This window comes from Orcinus orca, chromosome 20 (genome assembly GCF_937001465.1).
Source record: "Orcinus orca chromosome 20, mOrcOrc1.1, whole genome shotgun sequence".
Taxonomy (NCBI): Eukaryota; Metazoa; Chordata; class Mammalia; order Artiodactyla; family Delphinidae; genus Orcinus; species Orcinus orca.
The window spans coordinates 49354004-49379419 of NC_064578.1; the positions used below are offsets into that span (position 1 = coordinate 49354004).

Below are 25416 nucleotides of genomic sequence, written 5' to 3' on the forward strand. Positions count from 1 at the left end.
AATTGCCATTGTAATAGCTCAAAAATTGTTAATACCAGCAATTTCATGTGTTTTAATCTAATAGTGGTGTTATTCATTCACATAACTGAAAAGGCCAGGGTATATCAGCCTTCAGGCACAGCTGGATCCAGGTGCTCAGAGACAGTTGTTAGGGATCTTCTCAGTGGTGGCTTCTTTCCCAGGCAGCTCTCCCCGCCAGGAGCAAGCTGACAGCAGCATATCCTAGTGGCCTGGACACCCCATCAGGAAGAGAAGCCACTTTCCTCATGTTCCAATAGAAGCCCTAGGGCGGTGCCCATTGACTACCCCTGAACCAGTCAATTTGACCTTGGGGATGGAACACTTTTATTGGCCAGAACTGGGTCATATGTCCACCCTAACCAATCACTGTGGCTCTGGGTATGGAGCATTCTGATTGGCCATACCTGGGTCATCTGCCCAACCTGAACCAATCAGTATGGCCTTGGGGATGGGACACTCTGATGGTCCAGACCTGAGTTATATGCCTGCCCTTGGGGCTTGCAGCAGGCAGGAGTCAGCCAGGTGATCTGAGCTGGGAAGAAATGTTCTTCCAAGGAAAATCAGGGTGCTGCTGGCAGAAGGAGGAATGGATACTGGACAAGCCAAAGCGCAGGCATTATGTGATGCAGAAATGAGTGGAAGGGAAGGATCTGGGGAGACTGAACCGCCTCTCCATCCCCCTCTCCCAGAGGTGATGGTGGGTATGGGCTACACGCGGGAAGAAATCAAAGAGGCCTTGACCAGCCAGAAGTACAACGAAGTGACCGCCACCTACCTCCTGCTGGGCAGGAAGACTGAGGTCAGAAGGCGTCAGGGACGTTTGGGATGCGCGATGCCCAGGGTGGGGGGACTTCTGGGGCAGAGGGGACAGGGGCTGAGGTTCCTCATCTGTCATCTTCCTGCAGGAGGGTGGGGACCGGGGCACCCCGGGGCTGGCCCTGGCACGGGTGCGGGCGCCCAGCGACACCACCAATGGAACAAGCTCCAGTAAAGGCACCAGCCACAGCAAAGGGCAGCGGAGCTCCTCGTCCACCTACCACCGCCAGCGCAGGCACAGCGACTTCTGTGAGTGACGGCCCCACACCCCCACGCGCCCTCCCTGGTCCCAGGGCCTCGGACCCGCATTACGTCAGGGCTCTCTGGCTGGCAAGCGGCAGAAACCTGCTCGCGCCACCTGCAGCGAAGGGAGGAGTGCCTTATAAAGGGGCAGGGACACTGCGTGAAATTTGGAGGCGGTCAGGCTCAGTAAGGGGTTAGAAACTGGAAAAGCAGCCAGACCCAGAGCAGACACTCTGTGTCTTGCGTCTTCTCTGCTCGTCTGTGTTTTCCTTTCCTACATACCCTGCCTTATCTTTTTCCCAGTCTCTTAACTCCTTACAACTCGGTTTTAGAGGCCAGCTCAAATAATAGCTGGAATCTCTTTGGTCCACTTGATATCAGGGTCCAGTTGGGATTAATCCACTTGACTAGGACACAGGATGACACATTGTACAAAATGGCTGCTGAGAGCCTGCCCTCTGGCCTCTCCTCCTTACATACTAGTGGGAAGGGAGTGGGCAGACACCTGATTGTATCCCACATTCTGCAACTAACATATATCTCACCCCCTGCAGACAATAGACCCACCACCACTACCACCACAAATGAGACGTGGGAACTTCCAAGAGGTCTCTTGCCTATACCCTCATCAAATGTTAATCATCCCCACTATTTTTCAACAGCTTTATTGAGATATAGTTCACATACATTGAAAGTGTGCAGTTCAGTGGCGTTAGTATAGTCACAGATTTGTGTATCCTTCACCACAGTCAACTTTAGAACATTGTCAGTACCCCATAAAGAAACTCCATAACCCTTATTCATCTATTTCAAATCTCCCATCCAGCCCAACCTCCAGCCCCTGACAACTACTAATCTGTTTACTATCTCTGTAGATTTTCCTAGTCTGGACATTTCATATAAATGGAATCACACAGTATGTGACCTTTTGTGACTGGATTCTCTCACTTAGCATCATGTTTTCAAGGTTCATCTGTATCGTAGCAGTATCAGTGCTTCATTTCTTTTTATGGCCGAATAATATTCCATTGCATGGATATACCATATTTTGTTTATCCATTCATCAACTGAGGGTCATTTGGGTTGTTTCCACCTCTGGTTACTGTGAATAGCATTGCTGTGTACATTCATGTACAAGTTTTTGTGTAGATGTATGTTTTCATTTCTCTTGGGCAAGTACCTAGGAGTGGAATTGCTGAGTCATATGGTAACTCTACGTTTAACAGTTCAGGAACTGCCAAGGTGATTTCCAACTTTCCGTTATTTTTGCAGCCCTACTTCTCTCTAGGGGTGAAATTCTTTACTCTGGGACGGGCACTAGTACAGGGAGAGGGGAGTCAGGGAAGCTTAGCATCAGTCCTGAGCAGAACCTGCTTTGTTCTGGATGGTCAAGCCGTTCCCCTCCCCTGGATCTCCTTTTCCCCACCTATAAAATAGCGAGATTGGCCCAGAGAGTCCCTAAGAAGCTTGTGACTCCAGCATCCTACGGTTAGAACATGGTAACCTTTAAAAATAACCCACATGGAGACCTTCTGGGTTCTGGGGTTCTCAGGATAAAAGATGGTTTATGAGTGTCCTGTGTCCATCGTTGTAGAGCTTGTTATGGTTCTGGGACTTTTGCGCATTAAGTTTCCTGAGGATTTAACATGCAGAAGTTCTGACTCTCTGAAGTTCTAGAACAAGTTTAACCCCCGGGTTCCAAAACTAAATTCCCAAGATGTTCTAAAGGACAAAATTTGTTTTGGTTTGTTTTTGAAACTGTTACACTCACATCCTTCAAAACTTGATAGCGCAGGAAGGGTAGATGGTAAAAAAGTCTTTGTCCTACACGTATCTCGCAGCCCCCAGTCTTCCTTGGAGGCAGCCACCGTTACCGGTTTTATATCAATTCTTTCAGAGAAGTTTCATTCATATATAAATATATAAAGAGATGTGAAAACAAGGAGAAAGAGAAAAATTTTTAAATGCATAAAGATGGATAAATACAATATTAATATATTAATATACTATAAAGATATATTCCCCCCTTTTAATAGAAATGATAGCCTTTGGGCAACATTCATTTATAAACAAGTATAGATAAATAGGTATAGTTAAACACTTCTCCCCCTTTTTTTTTTTTTTTTTTTTTTTTTTTGCGGTACACAGGCCTCTCACTGTTGTGGCCTCTCCCATTGTGGAGCACAGGCTCCGGATGTGCAGGCTCAGCGGCCATGGCTCACGGGCCCAGCCGCTCCGCGGCATGTGGAATCTTCCCAGACCAGGGCACGAACCCACGTCCCCTGCATCGGCAGGCGGACTCTCAACCACTGCGCCACCAGGGAAGCCCTTTTCCCCCTTTTTATACACATGATAGCCCACTGTAGACCTCATACCTTGCCTTGCCTTTTCTACCTCATAATCTATCTTGAAGATCTTTCTGTATTGGAACATTTTTTATAGTTGCATAGTATTCCATTGTGTGACAATATCTTGACTTACTTAGTTATCCCCATATTAAGGGGCATTTAGCCTGTTCCCAATCTTTTGGCCTGAAAAAAAAAAAAAAAAAAAGAAGGATGCAGTGAATAACCTGTATGTGTGTCATGTCATTTATGTGGAGCTTCTGGGTCAGTATATATGTTGTCACTTAGATATTATCAGAATGGCCCATGCAAAGGTTGTAGCCTATGTGAGGAATTCTAAGGTTCTAAGGATCATCTAGAGTATGTTTTGGCTTTTCCAGGTGACGCCAACCCTAAACTGTCCCCTCCCTCTACCAGGTGGCCCATCCCCTGCACCCCTGCACCCCAAGCGCAGCCCAACCAGCACAGGGGAGGCGGAGCTGAAGGAGGAGCGCCTGCCAGGCCGGAAGGCGAGCTGCAGTGCCGCGGGGAGCGGGAGCCGAGGGCTGCCCCCCTCCAGCCCCATGGTCAGCAGCGCCCACAACCCCAACAAGGCAGAGATCCCAGAGCGGCGGAAGGACAGTACGAGCACCCCTGTGAGTGGAGGGGCTGGGGGATGGGACCAGGGGTGCCACCACCTGTGGCCCAGCCTATCGATGCCACCTGGGTCACATTTTTCAGACTCTGCCGTTTCCCATCCTGTTCCCCAGACCACCACATGGGACTCTTTGTTTTATCCATTCAGTCGTTCACTCAACAGACATTTATTGAGTGCTCTCTCTGCCTAAGCTTGTACTTGATTCTAGTGTATAAATTAGGATTCAGTGTCAGAAAGAAGTACTCTGTGCTTTCGACGGGAAGGAATTAATACGGGGAATTAGGTGTGGTGCTTACACAATTGTAGGAAGGGCTGGAGGGGCAGGCAATAGACAAGACCTACAAGAATGACATATTGCCACAGCAGAATTGACCCACCAAGGGAGCTGCCGCCTCTGAGGCCACCTCTAGCTCTGTTGAATTCAAGAACATACAGTCATGGCTGCAATGCAAGACTCAGAAACTTCATTCTCCAGAAGAAGAGCCTCTGCTGCCCAGAAGTCTGGAGAACCGGCACTGGTGCCCTGCTGAAGCAAAGACCCTCATCTCACGGATTTGCCTGTGTGAGCCCAAGTCAAAGGGGGCAAGAAAGTGGCTGCCACCCCTTTTCCACCTTGCAGATCATGAGTGCAAAGATTGGCAGAACCCATTCATATCCAGAACCTGGGCTGCAGAGGAGTTTCTGGGGAATGTAGCGTTCAGCTTTGTTGCTTCTACAGCTCCTTAGTATAACATAATACAAGCTAAGGGAACCAAAATATCCTCCTCATCAGAGACAAGGATGGAGACAAGTTACAGGAAGGTGGTCAGGACGCTGAAGCTACATAGACCAGAGTTTGAATTACATTGATGAGCTGTGTGACCTTGAGCAAGTAACTTCCCCTCTCTGAGCTTCACTGCTCCACCCTGTAAAAATGAGCTCATCAAAGAACGTGGGTTGTTGGGAGGATCTTGTACAGTCTCCACACAGTGTCTGGCTCAGTAAGCACTCAGTGAATGAGAACTGTTGTAATTGTTGAAATAAACCCACACTTTAAGAAAGTAGAAGAGGAACAGCAAATTACCCCCCGACCCTGCGCACCCAGAAAAGCAGTAGAAGGAAGAAAATAATAAAGAGAAGAAAAGAAATCAATAAAGGAGAAAACAGATGTACCCTAGAGAAAATCAACAAGCCAAAGTCTGATTCTTTGAAACGATTAATAAAATCAATGGACCCCTAGCAAGACTAATTAATAAAAAAGACAGTACGTGACATTGTAAATCAACTATACTTCAATTAAAAAAAATAAAAGAAAAAATACAGCAAACACAAAATTACCACTATCAGAAGTGAAAAAGGGAACTTTGTTCTAACATAAAAAGGTAGTAAGATGGCATTAGGAACTACTCTATGCCAATAAATTTGACAACTTAGACAAAACGGACAAATGTCTTTAAAAACACAGTTAACCAAAACTGACACGAGAAGAAATAGAAAACCTGAACAGTCTCAACATCTTCCCATAAAGAAAACTCCAGACCCAGATGGCTTTAAGCTGGTGGAAGTCTTCCACACACTGAAAGAAGGAATAATACTCAACTTAGGCAGACTTCCAGAGGGGAGAAAGAGGGATCGCTTTCCAACACATTTTGTGAGGCAACAGAATCCTGATACGCCATTCCTGTCCTCGGAGAGCTCGGTGCAGTAGGGGCTGGGGACCACAGATGTGGTCAATCAGAGTGATCAAGGCTGTAGCAGGGAGTGCAGCTGACTCAGCCTGGGGCCAGGGCACGGATATATGATGAACTGACACCTGAAAGATACCTAAGAGTGAGTCAGAGGGAAAGACAGGAGGAATAACCAAGCAGATAAGACAGCACGTGCAAAGGCCTTTATGAGGAGAGACAGCACGGCATGAATAAGTATGTTTTTCAAAGTTTAACGTGGCTAGAGGTGGGGGAGAGCTGGGAGAGGAGAGGGGGGCGAGGCTGCCCCCTGGGAACCTTCCCTGACCTTCTCTCCTCCCAGCTCCAAGGCCTTCTATGACTCTCAGCCTACATGGCTGGGATGGCCCACTAACCCTTCATGTCTTTAGCCAAAGTACAATAAACCACCTACTCACTTTCAGTTCACACACAGGCCCCTGCCTCATTCCTTTTATTTTTATTTATTTCTTTATTATTATTATTTTTGGGCTGCGCCTTGCAGCATGCGCAATCTTAGTTCCCCGACCAGGGATCGAACCCGGCCCCCTGCATTGGGAGCACGGAGTCTTAACCACTGGACTGCCAGAGAAGTCCTCCCTGCCTCGTTCCTAATGAGGGAGGCCATAGAGGGTAAAGGGGGATTAAGGGGTGTCCCTTTGCTCCCTCACTCTCCTCCCGGCCTTGTCTCCTGCAGAACAACCTCCCCCCCAGCATGATGACCCGCAGAAACACCTACGTTTGCACAGAACGCCCGGGGGCTGAGCGCCCATCCCTGTTGCCAAATGGCAAAGAAAACAGGTATGGAGGGAGGGCAGCAACAGGGAGGGGGCAGTGGGGTGTAGGTGAGCAGGGCCCCCTTGATCTCAGATGATAGATGCGGGGAGGGGTGCCATGGGGACTGGGGAGTCTGTGTCTGCCCTTCCCTTGGCAGAATCTACCCACATCCTCCCTCTCCCAGACTCCCCTGAAAATCCTCCACCCTTAATTAATTAGTCATCAGCACCAGGAAAGCAGTCTGCCCCATTCTCTGCCTACGAGCCTTGGGAACCTGAGTTGATTCTTTTTTTTTTTTTTGAATGATCCATTTTTAGAGCTGGAGAGAAGCCCCAGATTGTCACAGCTTCAACATCCTCTGGTTGGCTGGGTTTCAAACTTCTTTGCCTGAGTCTGTTCGGTCTCTTTCAGCTGGCATGTGAGGGAAACCAGCACAGACTGGCTGGAGCATAAAAAGGGAATGAATTGGTTCACATCAGAGTTCAAGTCTGGGAGTGGGGCAGGCTTCAGGATAATGACACTGCCGCCCACCAGGACTGGCAGGCATGATGCCGAGGTGCCCTCTGGGAAGCACCTGATAAACAGATGCAGGTGTTACTCTTTGGGGGGGGCAAGGTAATGGAGTGGTTGAGGGCAGTGATTCTGTGGCTACTCAGCTCTGAGTTTGAATCTTGCCTCTTAGCTCTTCGGCAGGTGTCTGAGCCTCCATTTCCTCCTGTGTAAGATGGGGCTGATGTTCTCTGCCTCCAGACCCTATTAGAGGGATCCAGTGGAGATCAGGTGTGTCCTTGTACCTGGCACAGGGTCTGAGACACAGAAGGCATTTGATGAGTACGAGCTTTTTTGTGGTTGTTAAATAAAAATAAGAACAGCCAACATGTTTCAAGCAGTAACCATGTGCCAGGCCTCTGTACATTAGCTAGTTGAATGCCCCTAACAATTCTATGAGGTCGATCCTGGTATCTCCATTTTACAGCTGAGGAAATGAGGCATAGATAGCTTAAGTAACTTGTCCAAGGCCACACAGCTGGTAAGTCAAGGAGCAAAGATTCCAGACTGACTCCAGAATCTGTACTTGTAATCACTATAACATATGGCCTCCCAGTTCTGGCCGAGAGATAGTGTATAGTTAGATTATAGATTCAGGAATGAAAAGACCCCAGAGTGCAGTGGATGAGACGGAGGTTTAGTCCTCTGTGATGCAGCCATCCAGAGGTAGGAGGCGGTGTCCTCCAAGGATTCAGGACCAGTCTCAACACGAGGCTGCAGCTCTGGACCTGAGGCCACTGCACCAGTTACCACTGTTTCGCAACCAGCAAGTAGGGTGGAAAGAAAGTGGAGTGCAAACTGCTTTCTTTTTAGAGGCATGACCCAGAAATGGTACAAAGCACTTCTGTTTATATTCTGTTGGCCAGAGCATGGTCACATGACCACCCCGAGCTGCAAGGGAGGCTGGGAAATGTAGTATCTGGCTGGGCAGCCATGTGCAATGTTCATACTCTAAGGGGTTTGGTCACTAAGAGTAAAACAAGGTGTATGGATTCTGGGAGAGAGGTAGTGGTATCTGCCAATCAGGGCTCCCTCTTTGAGATCCAGGCTCGTCCCGGCTCCCTAGGGTAGAAATTGGAGGTCTGGCTCCTGCTGTCAGGACTGGGAGCCTCAGCGGGCCTAGAGGAGGGCCCTGGGATAGTGGATCCACCTCTGCCCACACAGCATCTTGAGAGAGTTAGGGAGAGGGTGCCTTCCTCTTTCTTTTCACCTGTTGAAACGTTTTCATAATGAATGTAGGTCCCCTTGAGGTTCACATCTATTCCTTTCCCGCGATTGAATAATAGCAAAGTGTTTGCACAGTTGGTTTGGTTCCTGAGGTTTGGATGGCAAATGGCGAGGGATTCATCCAAACATGTATCTGAATCTATTCAATTGCCGAGTTTGGAGAGAGGAGAATTGGGATAGGGGACAGAGGGGAGGGGGCAGGGTTTAAAGAAAGGATGGTTTGAAGGAGGGATGACTTAGGAGTTGAGACAAGGTGGTAAGACAATACTAGGGTTGCACAGCGCACAGCCTGCACAATGTATGCAGCAGCCCTGTCTCTGAGCTCCAGGTTGCTAGAGGTTTCTGATCTCAGGAATGACGAGTGGAGAAGCAGGGGGCTGGGGACTTGGCCTGCCTCAAGGCCCCACCCTGACTTGTACCTCTCTGCCCACAGCTCGGGGACCCCACGGGTGCCCCCCGCCTCCCCCTCCAGTCACAGCCTGGCTCCCCCATCAGGGGAGCGGAGCCGCCTGGCACGCGGCTCCACCGTCCGCAGCACGTTCCACGGTGGCCAGGTCCGGGACAGGCGGGCAGGGGGCGGGGCAGGTGGGGGCGTGCAGAATGGGCCCCCCGCCTCTCCCACACTGGCCCATGAGGCCGCACCCCTGCCCACTGGGCGGCCCCGCCCCACCACCAACCTCTTCACCAAGCTGACCTCCAAACTGACCCGAAGGTGAGCCCCACGGGATGTGGGGTCTGGGGAGCGGGATAGGGGGGCTGACGGGGCCTAACCTGTCTTCTGCTCTACTCTGCCTCTGTATCCCCACGTCTCCTCCTCTTCCTCCGTCACCCTTCGCCTCCCTCCTCACGCTGCAGGGTTACCCTCGATCCCTCTAAACGGCAGAACTCTAACCGCTGTGTTTCGGGCGCCTCTCTGCCCCAGGGATCCAAGATCAGTAAGTCCCCTCCCCCCTCTGCTTTCACTGGCTCTGCCTCTCTATCTGCATGTCTGACCTGTGTGCGGGCCTGGCGGGAGGGGGCGCTGTGAGTCGGGTAGGGGCTCTGGTGGTTCATTTCCTCACTCAGTTAATAAACAATAGTCTGGCCTCTGGAGCCAGGCTCTTGGGGTTCAGACCCGAGCTCTTCTGAGTGCCCTTAAGCAAATGACCTAACTTCTCTGGGCCTTACTTTCCCCTTCCCTGAAGTGGGGATAGTCATAACCGTACCTTCCTCCTAGGGTTGTCGTGCGGTGAGCTATGTCACTAAGTGCGGTGATGCACGGACCGAGCTTAAAATCTTGCCTCGGAAAATGCTTTATAAATATTTACTATTACTATTCTTTGAGTGTCTCCTGTGTGCCTGGCACCATCGTGGGCCCAGAGTAAAGTGAACAAAAGGGATAAAATCCCTGCCCAGGACATTCTACTAGGGGACCCAGACAGTAAACAATAACTAAGTAAAATATATATACTGTCAGGTAGTGGCAAGTACTAAGGAGAAACAGGAAGCAAGGAAGGGGGGGTCAGGGGTGTGGAGAAGGGAGGATGCGGTTATACATGGGGCAGGCCTCACTAAGGAGGTTTCATTTGAGTACAGCCTGAAGGAGGGGTGTGTGTGTGTGTGTGTGTGTGTGTGTGTGTGTGTGTCCTTCTATATGTAGGTATGTGTCTCTGCCCACCCCCGCCCTCTTTTGTCTTCCAAATCCTTCAGTATCTTTCCTTCAACCTGCACTAACCATTTCAGATGGGGCTCCCCTTCTGGGCATGGAGAGGGAGATCAAATCCTGACTCCCAGCCCTCTCCAGCCCAGCTCCATACAGCAGGGGGGGACCAGGGCTGAGGCAGGGGCTGCCCAGAGTCCTGGAACCAGTGGGTTGAGGGAGAGGCCCCTATGTCCAGATTAGACACTCTTCCCCCCTCCCCTCCCCTAGGGTCACAGACGAACCTGAGAGAATCGGGGGACCTGAGGTCACAAGGTGAGTGCATGTGCCTCCCCTGAGTGCCACACCAGCCCCTCCCATTTTGCCTGTCTCAGACCCCACTGGTGTAAGTACCTCACCAGACCCTTAGATGGGGCCCAAGCCTCATCCTCATCCTCCAAGGCCAACTTCCTGAAATGTCCCTATGACCCTCCCTTCTCTGCTGGCTCCTGTTACCCACCCTGCCCCCTTGATTTCCTCTCATTTCCACCTCCATCCCTGAGCATTATCCCTTGACCATCTTTAACTTCAGCCTCTCCCATCTCTAACCCACTCCGCCCCCTGTTGACACCACACCTCCTTTCCCCTCTCATCCAATGAGGCACAAGGGTTGCCAACAGCTCTGGGCCATTGTAGAAACCCTAGTGGAAATAAAGAGCCTCCCCGGCAGTTCCAGCAGTCCCAGGACCGAATCTCATTGGCTGGAAATGGGTCACATGTCCATCCTTAAACCCATGCCTGGGACCAGAAGGGTGGAGTATTCTGATTGGTCATACTTAGTGGTATGCTCATCTTTGAACCAATCACAGTGACCACGGGGGTTGCATGCTCTCATTGACCGGAAGTGAGTCATGTGTTCACCCTTGTGTTCATGCCCCACCTAAACCAGAAAGACTAGATCTGCAGTGCCTCTCAAGGGGAACACTCTTTGTATTTTAGGCAAGACATTTCTTTGTTAGGCAGGGCCTTCTCACACATTGCAGAATGTGTATCATTCCTGAACCTCCTGCCCAACCTAATACATGCTGGCATTGCTCCCATCCCAAGACATTTTAACAGTCAAAAAGCCCCCAGAAGTTTCCTAATATCCTTTGGGGGACAGTACTGCTCCCAGGTGAGAACCCCTAGTCTAGAGTAAGGTAGGTTGGTCCTTCAAGGGAAAATGATTATTACCAGAAGAAGGATATATCAGTTAGGAGACAAGCTGAGCTGCTATAGCAAAGAGACCCCAAAATACAAACAGGAGTAAACTTCTCTCACACACAAACCCTGTGTCCAGGCCGGGCTGGCAGGGCCACTCTGTTCCTGAGGTCATTCAGTGTGTTCCCAGGGCTCTTACATCCCCACCCCTAGAGCCCCGTCACCTTCACGGTCCAGGCTAGCTCGTGCTGCAGCCTCACAGGAGGTGCGACAGGAGAGTCCAGGGCGTGCAGTTTCCTTTGAAAAGGGTGATGTGGAGTTGCACCCATCGCTTCCACGCACATCCGGGAATTTGGAGACAAGCCCACACCTGGCTGCAGGGGAGGCTGGGAAATGTAGTCTCCAGCTGACAGCTATAGGTACAGCTGATACTCTGTCACTGGGGTAAAAGAGGTTTTGAGGAGATACCTAGGAGTCTGTCCCAAAGTGGGAACAGTGGGTTACCTTCCTCTTCTCCCCCATCTTTAACCCCTAATATCTTCCCACCTCAGTTGCCATCTACCTTGGGATCAAACGGAAACCGCCCCCCGGCTGCTCCGATTCCCCTGGAGTGTGAAGCTGACCAGCTCGCGCCCGCCCGAGGCCCTGATGGCGGCTCTGCGCCAGGCCACGGCGGCCGCCCGCTGCCGCTGCCGCCAGCCACAGCCGTTCCTGCTGGCCTGCCTGCACGGGGGTGCGGGCGGGCCCGAGCCCCTGTCCCACTTTGAAGTGGAGGTCTGCCAGCTGCCCCGGCCAGGCCTGCGAGGAGTGCTCTTCCGCCGCGTGGCGGGCACTGCCCTGGCCTTCCGCACCCTCGTCACCCGCATCTCCAATGACCTCGAGCTCTGAGCCGTCATGGCCCTGGGTCCCCTCCTCTTTTCCTCTCCCACTTCGCTTCGGCAGGAGAGAAAGGGGGTCAAGGAGGGGACTCTCCCTTTGTCATCACTTCAGTTTCCCTGAAATCGGTCTGGGGGCAGAGATTGTCCCCTCTGCTGTTCTCTGGGGCCGCTGGGCAGGAGAGAAGAGCAAAGGGGCTTAACAGGGGAAGCTGGCGCCTTCCTGGAGCCTCCAGCTCGTCCTGTCCCCCCTCACCCTGCCGCGGGTACCTGAGGAAACTTTGGGGGCAGGGGGGCAGAAAGGGAAACAGGAAACTTCCATTCCCCCCAACAGCTCAAGAATTAGGCCTTGGGCAGGGGCAAGAAGAGTTGCTGAGCCTAAAGACTGGACGGAGAACTGGGGTGGGTGGGGTTGGGAGTGGGGGTCAGAGAGGCAGATTCCTTCCCCCCCCATCCCCTCCTGCTCGAACCCCCCTTTCCTGCCCCAGGCTGGCGCGGGGCACTTTGTACAAATCCTTGTAAATACCCCGCCCCCTCCCCTCTGCAGAGGCCTCCCGAGGAGCTGCCGCTCTCACCTCCGGTTTTTAAGTTATTACAGCCCCACCCTCCTCCTGTCAGCCCCTCACCTGCAGCCTGTTGCCCAATAAACTTAGGAAGTCCCCCCTCCCCCACGCTGACCCTGGGGTCTTCCTTCCCTGCCCTCACCTGCAAGTGAGATGAAGAGGAGGTGTGTGACTGGGTCAGTGGTCTCTCCTTTCTGAGCCTCGGGTTTTCTCGTCTGCAGAACGGGAGTAGTGGGGGTGTGAGGGTCAAGGATGATGGTGGAAGAGGGCAGGACAGGACTCGGCCTCATCCACGAGGCCCCAGTTCCTATACCGGACCCCCGTTCATCCATTCACATACCCACCCACATGGTATACTGGACTCTAAGCCACTTCTTACTCCAGCAGTACATTTATTCAATAAACAGTCATTGACCGGTGCCTACTCCATGCCAGGCCCAGTGTGGACACGAGACACAGGGAGCCCCTGTCTGTCGGGGCGGGAGAGGTGTTCTGATAGACACTAGAGAAACCATTGAGAAAGTGAGAAAGTGAGGGGGTTGGGGGAAGGCACTCCAGAGGAACTGGTGCCGGAGTTGGGCTTTGAAGGATGAGTAGGAGTTGACCAGGTATTGGGTGTGCCCTGGGCACAAGCCTGGGAGTGGAAGTGCATGGTATAGCTCAAAGAACTGTGGGTAATTTCAGGGTGGCTGCTATGTTGGGGGTGGGTGGAGAATTAGCAAGAGAAATGCTGTATTAGGACTCATAATCTGTCTACACTTAAGCAAAAAGGTATTTGTTTGCTCATCTCATAGGCCAGGGGTGCCTGACTTCGGGTACATCTGGATCTAGGCAGCAGGCAAGCTCACCTCTGCTTTTTTCAGTGTGAGATTCATTCTAATAGTTTCATCCATTAGGCACTCCCTGATGGCAGTGATGACCCCAGCAGTTCCAAGCTCTCATCCTTCCAGCTTAGTTGCTGCAGCAGAAAGTCTGCTGATCTTAGATCATGTGATCGTCCCTGGACCAGTTGCTGTGACTCTGGAGTGGCCTGTGCCTAGAACTGGACTTAGAAGGGGCTCCCCAAAGGAAAGTCAAGAGTAGGAGTAGGAGAAGGGAAGTGGAAGCATGATAGACTTAAGCAGTAGAGGGCTGTCCAGTGCAGAAGGGTGGGGCTGCCTCACCTAGGGCCTTGTGGGCCAAAGGGAGCTGGGCTTTCATCCGAGGGCACTGGGGAGCCATGGAGGGTTGCATGCGGGGAAGAGGCTTAGTCAAACTGCCTCAGTTGCCCATTTAGAGCATAGTAGGGTCAACTGTTGTATTCTTCATGGAGCTGACAGGAAAGTCAAATGAGAAATGAAGGGTGGTAAAGATTAAAGAGTGGCCAGTGTTGAAAAATTCTGGGTCTGGGGCAGAACCAAAGTCCTGTCGTGAGTGAGGCCAGAATAGGACTCTGGGCAGAGAGAGAGGGGGAGGGAGGGAGGGAGGCAGGTACCATTTGTGGTAGGTAGGAGGGAGGCAGGTACCATCCTGTGAGCCCTGCCCCCCTCCCCAGTGAGGTCAAGTCTCCCGCCAGCCCCTCCCAAACATACCCACTCCTTCTCCCCATTCCATTGCTACCCCTGTTCTTCAGTTGAGAGGGTAGAAAAATGAGGTGTGTGTAGGGGGAACCGACCCTGTCACGAAACCTCAATCCCGGAGGGCTTCCTTTGTGCCCAGCCCTATGCTGGGGACACAGTGGTGACCAAAACAGCCCCAGCCCTGCCCTCATGGAGCTCACAGCCCACTGGAGGAGACAGCCGTGTCCTCAGTGATCCAGAGTGAGCGGGGCTGGTATGGGGGAGTCCAGAGTCCGCAGGAGTGCAAAGGGGGAAACTACCCTAGCCAGGGAGGGCTTCCTGGGAGGGACAGCTTGGCTGTGACGGAGAGAACGATGAGCAGCTAACTAACCAGACACGGCGGGCTGTGGGTCATGTATTCTAGGCAGAGGGAACAGCAGGTACAATGGCTGGGAAGCAAGAAAATACAGGTCCTTCAGCAAATGACACATGACTTGAGTGAGTATAGAGTCACTGTGAGAGATGAGGCTGGAGGTGCCGGCAGGGCCTTGAAGGTTGTGGAGAGGCACCTGGGCTTTGTGCCAAGGGTACTGGGGAGCCATGGCAAGGCTGTAAGGGAGAGGCGAGGGCAGGTTTGTGCTGTGAAGGGAGGGAAGGAATCAGGTCAGAAGAGTAGCGAGGAGCTCAGGACCAGACAGAAGGTGAGGAGAGAAGGGGTGGACCTCAGCCTTATGAGGCGAAATGGGCGGGACAGGCATGGTAGCCACCGAGTGCCTGGCCTCTGGGTTTGGCTGGCTCAGGCCCTGCTGGCTGGAGTGTGTGCGGTCCGTGTGGCCTCAGGGGTGGAGCTGGGATGAGTGATGGGATCGTCATTGGGGGATGGTATTGTAAAGGGCATCCCCATGTCTAACAGGCCCTGTGCGCCTTGACCTTTGGGGGCTCTTCTAACCTCTCTGTTTTGGTAATCTCTCTGGGAACCCTGACATCCCCGGCCCTCAGTTTCCCTTCTGGAAAATGGAGAGATTTCTTGATCTCTAAGGGCCTTTTACCTATGTGACAAGGTTTGAAGAAGGGCCTCCCCCCGGTCCCTGGGGGCTCTGTCTTCTTAACTCTGCCTCACCTTTTCTTCTGAGGCCTTCGTCTCTTTAGGGGCCCACGTGCTATGCCCCAGCAAATGGAGGCCTCAGCCTATGGGGTCAAGTAGAAGTGATTGACGTGGCCAACACCCAATACATGTTCAGATGTTTCTTGACTTCTATTACCTGCTTCTCCCACACGCGACCCCAAGGCCCCTTCCTGCTCTTTTCTGGGACCAAGCTCTCCAAAAGTCCTATCCTTAAAGACTTCACAGGTATGCTCTGACCCAAGCCCCAGTCTGGAGGAGGAAACAGCTTGGGCAGACATTAAGGTGGGAATTGCAGGGTGTAAGGAACAAAAGAGTATATAGGGGGATCATGGGAAAAGAACTAGAAGGGTGAGCCTTCAGCAAATGGTATGAATTTGTTTGGCCTTGAAGAATCGCACTTAATACGAGAGCGTTCTAGGCGACGTGGGGAGCCATGGCAGGTTCTCGAGCGAAGTAAGGAAAGTTGGAAACACTGGTAGCCGCTGTAGAGGGCTGAAGTCAGATCGCACAGAAGGAGGCCAGTGAAACGCATAATGAAGTAGACAGTGATGAGATGCATGGGGTCTCAAACCGGAGGCCGGGGAGCCAGATTCAAGTCTCAGACATTTTCTTTGGCTTCCGTTTCTCCCTCGCGAGGACCCTGTGTTTGAGATCTGAGCGTGAGTGATTGGGAGCCGAGGCTGGGAAGGGCCCAGGCTCGGCGGTGTGACACTGGACCACACCTCTCCGGGTCTCAGATTCCCCCTAGAGCTTTGTAATGTTTGGATCAGACTCTGTACCCTAATTTTGCCTCATTTTAGACATGGGATAAAGCATGTCTAGCCCTAGGACATGCCTAGAGACGGCAAACCGCTTCGAGGTCCCACAGTAGCCAATTACAAAAGTCTTTCCTCCTCCTCTTCCTCCTCCCCCCCATAACTATCGCACACAACGCTAAGGCCACCATTGCTTTTATTTGTTGCTTTGAGCGGAGAAAAAGCATGAGCCGCAGGTGAGCCCGGGTGCTCTCCATTAGTCAGAGTGCCTGATGGTGGGCGGAGCTCAGGGAAAAAGAGAGGAGAGCATAAGGGAGGTTATTCATTGGCCAGAACCCAGAGAATGGAGCCCATTGGTTGGAACTCTGGTTGGAACTGGAACTCGAAGGAGGGTGGATAGAGCCCCCGGTAGACTAAACCTTTATAGGCGGGACTCCGGGAGAAAGGGGCGGGGCAAAGGATGAAGGGCGGGCCTCCGGTGGGCCGGGTCCTCCCTTTGGCTGGGGCTCCAGCAGTCGGCGGCGGGCGGGCAGTGCGCCTACTTCTGGGCGGGGATCATGTCGTCGATGGACTGGCCCTTTTCCAGCTTCTTCTCCATCTCCACCATGAGCTTCACACCATCCACCACCAGCTGCACCTGTTCTACCTCCGACGAGCCCAGCCTATCGGCGTTGGACACGTCGAACACTGAGCCCACGGCGGCCGTGTCCACGCCACCTGCGGGAACAGGAGGCCGGGGCTAAGGAGCGAGCAGAGATGCAGGAGCGGGGCCCGGGACGCAGCCCCCGTGCCAACGGCGACTGCCGCATGTACTGAGTGAGTGCCTACTGTGTAACGGTTAAGTGCACGCAGTTTCCTAAGCGTCTGTCTATTCACGGGCCCACATCTCCGGCTTTAGGTACCTCACCGCTCGACCATCCAGCACGGTGGGTAACAGAGTTGAGCTCTGGAGCCGGGCTGCCTGGGGTCGAATCCTGACCATCCTCCCCTTTACAGATTGGAAAGTGAGGTCCCTAGGCGGCCAGGGACATACACAGTGTATATTAATTATATAACCATGATGGTATATTGACTCATCTGAGATAAGGCGTGCTGATGCCTATTTGCAGAGGAAGGAACTGAAGCTACAGAAGGGCAGCCCTTGCCGACCCCCAGAACTCGTGGGGATGCCCCACCTCCCCTTCAGCCGCCGCAAAGGGCCGGCCCCAGAAGCCGCAGGAGGGGATGTAGGCCGCACCTGTGCCCCGCTTCTGCAGGCGCAGACGAGTGAGGATTTCCTCGAATTTGGGATGCTTGCTCAGGTGCGCTAGTTTCACATGCACGCCTCCACGCAGCCCGGTGCCCAGGTTAGATGGGCAGGTGAGCACGTAGCCCAGGTGCTCGTTCCACATGAAGGGGTGGCCGGCTTTCTTGAAGATCTCCTCAATCTGAGGTGGGGGAGAGGACCCTGGATCAGCGCCGGCGGGCGCCCCCAAATACACCGACAACCCGGACAGGGTTCGGAGAGACAGGGTGTGAGAATGTCAGTAGGGGTAGGATTCCGAGGGGGCGGGTCTGGAAGACCTGGAGGCACGAGATTCTGAGGGGAGGGGCCCGACCGCACAGGTGGTGGCAGGATTCTGAGGGGGCTGGGCTTGAGGACGCCGGGAAGGCGGGTTCTTAGGGGCGGGGCTTGAACATAGGGGTGGGGCCGGTTTCTCAAAGGGCGGGGCCTTGGAAAGCGAGTGGGGTGGGTGCTGAGGGGCGTGGCTTGGGTATAGGGAGGAGCCGGGTTCCGAGGGGAGGGGCCCCGGAAGGCAGCTGGGGTGGTCACGTAGAGTCACGCGAGAGGCAGGCACCCACCTTCTGCAACCCCAAGCAGAAGCGGCGGAAAACCTGCTTCATGTTGCCCCCCTTCTCCATGGAGATGACTCGGAGGTGGTCCTCCTCGTTCACCCACACCAGGAAGCTCTTGTTGTCATTGTGCCTAGGTCGGGCGCAGCAAAAGGCTGAGGAATCAGCTCCGCGGGAACCCCATTGCCCTGCGTCTTGCAAACACATACCCACCGCTAGGGGGCAGCGGGCCTGAAGGGCAAGAGGTGGGAGCACCTCAAAGTCTGAGAAGCTAACACCTGTAGACTCTAATGTCACTGGACCTGTGGAATCTCGAATCCTGGGATCAGTGACTTTTAGGGTCTTAATTCTTTGGACAACATTATAGACTCTTAGAATCTCAGAATCTTTGAAATACGGAAGCCAGGAATCAGAATTGATAGATCTTCCCATCACATTGTGGCATCTCAGAAAGAGTGTTAGAATTGTAAAACTCTAGGACCTGGAAATGTTTGAAACCACTGAATCACAGAATCGGAAATTAGTGGAATCTAAAAATATTTAAAATCTTGAAATCTTACAACCTACACTCTCCAAATCTTTTGAAACCTAGGTCCTCAAAACCTTTTAAAATCTTTGACCACCAGAATCAGGGATTCAAAGGTTCATGGAAAGCCCAGCTAGCTAGCAACAACAGCTGGTAATAAAAATCATACTAATGGCCAATATGAGCACTTACTATATACCAGGCACTTTTCCAATACTTTACATAAATTAACTCAATTAATCCTCACGAGAACCCCCAAAGCTATGAATTGTCATGATCTCCATATTATAGATGGGGAAACTGGGGCAGAGACATGTTAAGTCGTGTGCCAAAGGTCACACAGCTAGTAAGTGGCAGCGCTGGGATTTGCATCCAGGGAGTCTGGTTCAAGTCTAAGTTTCAAGTTTCCCAAAATGTGACATGCAGACCACAGGGTGGGCAGGGGTGGAAGGCAAGATCATTCTGGATAATTACTGTTATGGTCTTGACTTTGGTGGAAAGTCATGGGAAGGCTGGAGGAGGCAGGGGAGAAGGGGGCCATAGGGCAGGGGCGCCTCACCAGATGCCACGGGCATCGGGCCAGTCTCGGGCCATGCCTGAAGCCAGCAGCAGCGGGGACACGGGCTTGTCAAATAGGAAGTGGTCGTTGATGAGCTGCTGTTGTTCCTTGTCTGTCATGTTCTTCAGAGGATAGTATTTCCCCTTGAACTCTCCCGTCAGGCTGTTGAGGGCTGAGGGGCAGCAGGAAGGAGTGGTCAGCAGCTTGCCCCACCTCAAGTGGGGCGCAGGCCCACACTGCTACCCCTAATGGGCCTGGACCTGGGCCCTCTGGAGGTGCTAAAGGCGCCTAAACACTGTGTCTAAACCCAAATTCATGACCCCTCCCCAAAACGTGCTCCTCCCCTGTCTGCCCTGGGAAAACCCACACCAAGTGCTCAAGACAAAAGACATGGATTCTCCCCTTCCCGCCACCAGGCCTCACATCCAGTTCACCTGCGAGCAGTAGTGTGCTGGCGCCTGCTCCTGCTGGCTGGCAGGACAGGGAGTCAGAGTCTCAGGAATCCGGGAGCCATCAGTAAACATTATTATAGTATAGTATTTATAGTATTTGTACATATTCATATGTATTCATACTACATAGTAAATATGTAGTATGTGTATAATAAATATATTTATATAATACATATACATATTTTTATATATTTTATACATTATTTGTATAATACACCACATAATATATTCTATATCATATACTATATACTATATTATGTTGTTAAAAATAAATTATAAAAACTTACAGTTAAATAAATTATATTTAAAACATAGGGAATAAATACTCAGAACTATCACTTTCTAATGATTTTACTACACTTACTATTTTCTATGTTCCTGAAGTTATTCTCATCCCCTGTAGCTGTATGTTGGAAATGCTACATAACGATGTGCTACTGCACGTTTCCTCCCATTGCCCAGCTCTGTATGATGTCACGTGATTAGCTTACAATTGGCCACAGAAGGAGAGTTTACACCAGAGAAATTGGTAGTTGCTGGCTGCAAATCAGGGCTTGTTTTTTTCTGTTTGGGTTTTTTGTTTTTGTTTTTTCTTTGAGAGCCAATTGTTAAACATTTAGCGGAACAACACTGCCTGCCAGCCCTAATAGTTCTACCTCCCAAACATACCCACTCTTTCTCCCCATTCCATAGCTACCCCTCACCCCCAACCCGGACAGCTGCAGTTGCCCCCTCTCAGCCTCTCTCCTACCTTTGCCCACTGTCTGCTCCCTGCACAGCAGCCAGAGGGACCCATATTAGTCTGAACCTGTCCCTCCTCTGCTCACCACCCTCCCATGCTTTCCTTCTCCCACAGGGTCAAAGCCATAGTCCTCCCAACAGCCCACGAGGCTCTGCACGACCTGGCCACCCACATCCCTCTGACCTCATCTCCTCCCCTCCCGCCGTCAGCCACTCGGCTCCAGGCACACTGGTCTCCTTGCTGTTCCTCCAGCACACCTTCCCACCCCAGGGCCTTTGCACTTGCTGTTCCACCTGCCTGGGATTCTTCCCAAGGTTGGCTTCTTCTTGGCAGTCAGGTCTCAACTCCTTTCTAACGTAGTTCCCGCCAGTCATTCTGGGCCACAACCTTTGTTTCTTGGCTTCATGGCATTTGGGAATTATCTTGTTCTTTTGTTGGTTTCTGCGTTTCCTCTTATCTCCCCACCAGGCTGACAGCTCTGTGAGAGCAGTGACCTTGTCCATCTTATTCATCACGGGAGCCCCAGCTCCCCACACAGAGCCAGAACAACCGTACGTGTTTGCTTAATGGATGAGTGGATGGATGAATAGATGGACGAAGGTCAGGACCCTGGCGCCATTGGGTGTCAAGTCTTGACAGCACCCCCAGGCCTCCACCAGGGGTAATGCTTCCAGCTGTCAGTCACCAAGTACTCATGACTTACCAAGTTCTTTCAGTGTTTTGGAAAATGGGGGCCCAGGGGAGTCCAGAGACCTGCCCACGGAGGAGCAGAGCCACAGCTGGGGGACCCCGGCAGTGTGCGGGGTGGGAGCTCTCACCTTCCACGGCGAGTTTCTCCACGGCCCGGCGCTCCCCGCGGGAGCAGTGGGGGGGCAGCGAGAAGCCCTTGATGCTGCGGCCCGTGCGGACGCGGCTGCTGATCACGTAGTTGGGGTCCAGGTCGTCTCCACCCTAGAGAATGGATGGGGGGGTCAGGGCGGGGCGGGCCATCCTGTGAGCCCTGCCCCCCTCCCCAGCGAGGTCAAGTCCCCCGCCAGGCCCTCCCAGCTCTCTCAGGCTCTCTGCTGCTGCTTTGGCTTCTCCCTCCCCACTGGCCTCCCTCCCCACCACCACCCCTTCTCTCTCTCTCCCCATTTTTCTCTCTCCATCTCTGTCTCTGTCTCTCCCTCTTCTACATGTCTGTTTTGTACCTGCCTCCCTCCCTCCCTCTCTCTCTCTCCCTCCCTCCCTCCCTCTCTCTCTCTCTCTCTCTCTCTCTCTCTCTGTCTCTCTCTCTCCCCCTCTCCCCACCCCCACTGCCCTCAGCCCCATCTCCTTGCCTGACTTCGTGTCTCTCTGTCCCTCTCTCTTCCCATCTCCCTCTGTGTTTCTCTCCATCTCTGTTCGTCTCCCTGTCTCTCTGGGTGTCTCCCCCACCTCCTCCCTTCTCCTCATCCCTCTACCCTCTCTCTCCCACCCCTCCCCTCCCCTGGGGGCAGCCAACCTTGAGGTTCTCGTGGTTGAGGTCAGTCTTGTGCTTGTCGGTGGGTTTGTAGCCCCCGTGCCGGTCCTGGATGATGGGGTCAAAGAGGTCCTTGAAAACCATGTAGGACTCCTCGTCACCAGCCACACAGCCCACGGTCATGATGAAGGGGTGACCTGGGGGGGTCGGGGAGGAGGTCAGAGGCGCTCATCCCCAGCAAGGAAGGCCTGGGCTCCCGGGTCCAGTGTAGACTGCGTGTGTATGTGCGTGCGCGTGCAAGGGAATTCACTCGACACCTCTGGGTCAGAACTGAGAAAGCTGAGGGTTGGTAGGAATGGGGAGGGAAGGCTGGGAAAGGTCAAGGTGGCATCTGGGGGGGTGGGAGGAAGGCTGCGGGCAGAACAGAGGAGAAAGAGTCTGGGGGGCCAGTTACTAAAACTATTACCATGTCAGAGTCCCCAGATCATGGAATCTTCCCCTAAAAAATTTCAGAACCTTAGACTATCAGCCCCCACAGATAATAAGAGACTTGAAAGACCCTCTTATTTCCCAAGTGGGGAAACAGAGGCCTGGAGAGAAGGGCCTCTCCCCTCAATCACACCATGAGTTGGGGGCTAAGGCTAGAAGCCGGGCTCCTGCCCAGTTCCACTCGCCCTGGAGGGGTGTCCTTGGAGAAGGAAGCGCAGGGCTTATGATACCCCCTGTCAGAGCCTGAGTGCTGACGTTGTGCCAGGCGCCGCTCCATGGGTACTGATGCCTATGTTTTCCCAACGTGGGTGCCCATTTTGCAGGTGAGGAAACTGAGGCCTGGGAGGTGCATTAGCTTCCTCAGGGGAGTCTCACGTTATACTCCTGCACATTTAGCGAGTGGTTTACCGCAAGCCGGACCCTGTCCCAAGCACCTCACCCATCTCAACTCCTCTGTTTCTCACAGCAGCCCCATGGGTATGGTCCCCATTTTACAGATGGGAAAACTGAGACCCAGGGAGGTGGGATGGAGGCCTGGCAGGCAGCCTCCAGAGCAGCCCACAGCCTTCTGGTCCCTGTGATGTTCCACCAAGGAGGCTTACCTGGGTTGTCCACACCTGTCTGGATGACGTCGTCCAGAGTGAAGCCAGAGGGCGTCTCCTTGTCCCGCAGCTTCTTGTAGAGCTCGGGGTTCAGTACCTTGGCCATGTGGTTGTTATGTTTGCTGAGGTCTGGGTATTCCTCCTCAGACTTGAAGTTCAGCTTGTGTTTGTTGTGGGTGTTACTGAACGGCATGGTGGCGGCGTGGGGGACCTGGTGGGCTGGGCCGGAGGAGAAGATTAGCTCACATCCAGTAGAGACCAGCCAAAGAACAGAGCCGGGCTCTGGGGTCAGGCAGGCCTGAGGGTCAGTCCTGACTCCTGTGCTGTGTGACTTGGAGCCAGAGGGATCCCCTCTCTGAGCCCCTGCATCTCGACAGGATGTATCAAGGGTTTTGTGTTAGGATCTTAGCTCCACCGCATCCTGGCAGGTGACCTTAGACTAGTAACCTTGCTAGAGACTCAGTTTCTCCAGCTGGAAAATGGAGGGGGGAACCCCTCAAGCCAGAGTAGTCATCATGGCATGGGTAAGAGTGTAGGTTCTAGACTCAGACAGCCTGGCTTTGAACGCCAGCTCTGCCACTTACAACAAGCTGTGTGACCTTGGGTGAGTTGCTTAACCTCTCTGTGCCTGAAAGTACTCACCTGTAAAATGCGGGTATAATAGCATTCACCTCATGGAGGTGTTGGAAGGATGAAGTGAGTTAATTATGTAAAGCACTTGGAATAGTGCCTGGAACACAATAATCACTTTTTTGCTCAGCTATTGTTATTGTTGTTGTTGTTATTTTAAACTGTGAGGAGCTGGTGAGAAGATGGAGGGTGTTGCTGGCAATGAGTGTGTGAGCAGAAAAGGGACATTCTCTCCATAAAACTTGTTGGGTGCTCAGTCGAGGGATGAGGGGCAGGGTGGGAGTGATGGCTGGGTGCCTGCCCCCACCTCTGTTTGCTGACACCTCTCCTGCAGGGCACAGTAGAAGAACAGCTCAGCCTCTGAGTTTGACAGAACCGGGTTCAAATCCCATCTATGCCATTTCCGGGCTGTGTGACCCCAGGCCAGTTACTCAGCCTCTCTGAGCCTCTGTCCTCTTTGAACTGAACGCTCCCCATGGGGGTGCTGGGAGGATTCTTTGAGCTCAAGCGTGTGGCTGGTTGAGCACAGGCCCCAGCATGGAGTTGGGGCCTGATACCTAGAGGTGTGGCTGCTATCATTGCTATTATTACTGTTATCCACAAGACCCAGAAGGAGGAGGGACCCCTTGGTGGTGGTGGTAGGGATGGGATACTCATTCCCAGCTCCAGGAATGGGAAGCGGGTAGGATGGTGGGAAGGAGACGGGGACCAGGGTGAGAGGAAGGCCGAGGCATCAGGCCAAGGGGGATGGAAACCCACGAAAGCCTTTGGAGTTGATGTCCAGGGCTGGGGATTTATTTTTAGAGTCTGGCAAACTCCTCCTTCCCCACCACCACCCCCCGCATGCCAGGGGCTCGGCTTGCACCAAGTCAGCAGGCCAGAAACAGGTGGGCCAGGGTGGCCAGGAGGATATGCATTCAGGCTGTGGGGCTCAAGGGCTTTCCACCCAGAAAGCCCCCTTCAGGGCATGTCCCCACCCCCATCCCTGCTAGGGACAGGCCAGGAGAAGGCACAGAAGCAAGGTTGGTGAGCCCAAGAGACACCCGCAGTCATAGCCCCAGAGCCCCGCACACACACGTCACCACGGACCCCCCAGATCACACCGTACACGGACCCACACTCGCACACATCCAAGCTCAGGGACACACCCAGGATACAGGTACTCAGGCAGGAGCCACGGAAAGTTAGACACAAGGTCACACTGTGTGGAACGCTATAGGGACCCACGAGGTCACCAACGCAAAGACCCCACAGTCCCTGCCGTCGCAGAGACCCTGACAGGTGACACACAGACACCTCCCACAGTTTATGGTACCCAGTTCTGGTGAAAAACCATCATGAACAAGGCCTGGCCCAAGCCCCTTGCAGGGGGTGACAGCTGGCAGCTGTCAAGACTCCTTCCCCTTCTGGAAACCCTCCCCAGGACGCTGCGCCGCAGATCACAAGTCACGCCGGGAGTCAGGGGCTCACAGGTGGAGGGGACTCTCTGACACAAGGTCCACCTTGCCACACACTGACCCACCTGTGTGCAGGAGGACATGGGGGAGGACACGTAAGACCCCTTCCAGAGCCAGCTTGGCCTCTGATTCCAGAGGAGGACCCCACTCTGGACCCCACCCCAAATCCCACCCCAGGCAGTACCTGGCTGGGATGTGCTGACAGGGGCTGTCTGTGTCCTGGAGGCAACACTGACCCGAAGGAAAGGCCCACAGCCCTGGCCTTATATAGGGGGGAGCCCGGGCTGTGCTATTGGCTGGGAGGGGCTGCCCCCCGGGACAGGGCTGGAAGGCAGCTGAGCCTCTCACCTCACCGCCCAGGCATCGTGCCCACCCGGAACCCAGGCATGCCTCGCGCCCATCCCCATGGCCTTGTATGGGCCGCCCCAGGGTCTGGGCCCAGACCCCCCCCCCCAACCCCCGTCACCACCAAGCTGGTCCCCCGACCAAGTGCTGAGTCGGGCTGGCGGGGACAGCTGGCCCCCCGCCGGGGCCACGGGATAGTGTCAGGGAATGTCCCAGGAACGTAGAACCCACCCTCCCCTGGCCCTCCGCTGGGCCACCAGCCTCTCCTCAGCCCCCAGCGGCCTTGACCCCAGCAAACAGCAGGTCCAGAGCCCTAGCCCTGGGGAAACCTTGCAATGGCCCCTGAAGGTCAGGTGTCTGGTTTTCCA

The 25416-nt window shown here is 53.3% G+C and overlaps 2 protein-coding genes across 8 annotated transcripts in view; one reads left to right on the top strand and one right to left on the bottom strand.

Annotated features, from left to right (window-relative positions):
- MARK4 (microtubule affinity regulating kinase 4) overlaps positions 1–12973 on the top strand; it is a 29653-nt gene extending 16680 nt beyond the window's left edge. For 2 of the 7 annotated variants that reach the window (XM_004271171.3, XM_033430714.2), the window contains 7 exons: positions 711–820; positions 927–1086; positions 3843–4060; positions 6442–6545; positions 8731–9009; positions 10207–10251; positions 11667–12973. In XM_004271171.3, coding sequence (XP_004271219.1) covers positions 711–820; positions 927–1086; positions 3843–4060; positions 6442–6545; positions 8731–9009; positions 10207–10251; positions 11667–12003 — 1253 coding nt within the window. In that variant the 3' untranslated portion in view covers positions 12004–12973. Of the gene's footprint in view, positions 1–710; positions 821–926; positions 1087–3842; positions 4061–6441; positions 6546–6838; positions 7497–8730; positions 9010–9152; positions 9233–10206; positions 10252–11666 lie in introns of those variants that run through there. The other 5 variants (XR_004483912.2, XR_004483913.2, XM_004271172.3 and 2 more) reach the window with 5 other exon arrangements.
- Positions 12974–16151: 3178 nt separating this feature from the next.
- CKM (creatine kinase, M-type) lies at positions 16152–25038 on the bottom strand. The gene is made up of 8 exons (XM_033430717.2): positions 24888–25038; positions 22617–22835; positions 21568–21722; positions 20903–21035; positions 18891–19062; positions 17815–17938; positions 17210–17399; positions 16152–16689 (listed from the first exon to the last, which is right to left on the bottom strand). The coding sequence occupies exons 2-8, from the start codon at positions 22807–22809 to the stop codon at positions 16511–16513; spliced, it is 1146 nt and encodes a 381-aa protein (XP_033286608.1). The 5' UTR covers positions 22810–22835; positions 24888–25038; the 3' UTR covers positions 16152–16510.
- Between the last annotated feature and the right edge of the window lie 378 nt (positions 25039–25416).

Bases quoted from the DNA above. Each gene is read 5' to 3' on its own strand.
- CKM (XM_033430717.2), bottom strand. From the start codon at position 22,809: ATGCCGTTCAGTAACACCCACAACAAACACAAGCTGAACTTCAAGTCT. The intron at 19,063-20,902 runs GTGAGAGCTCCC...GCTGCCCCTCAG, and splicing joins GGAGAAACTCGCCGTGGAAG to CCCTCAACAGCCTGACGGGA. The intron at 16,690-17,209 runs GTGCGGCCTACA...CTGTTCCCGCAG, and splicing joins CCTGCAGAAGCGGGGCACAG to GTGGCGTGGACACGGCCGCC.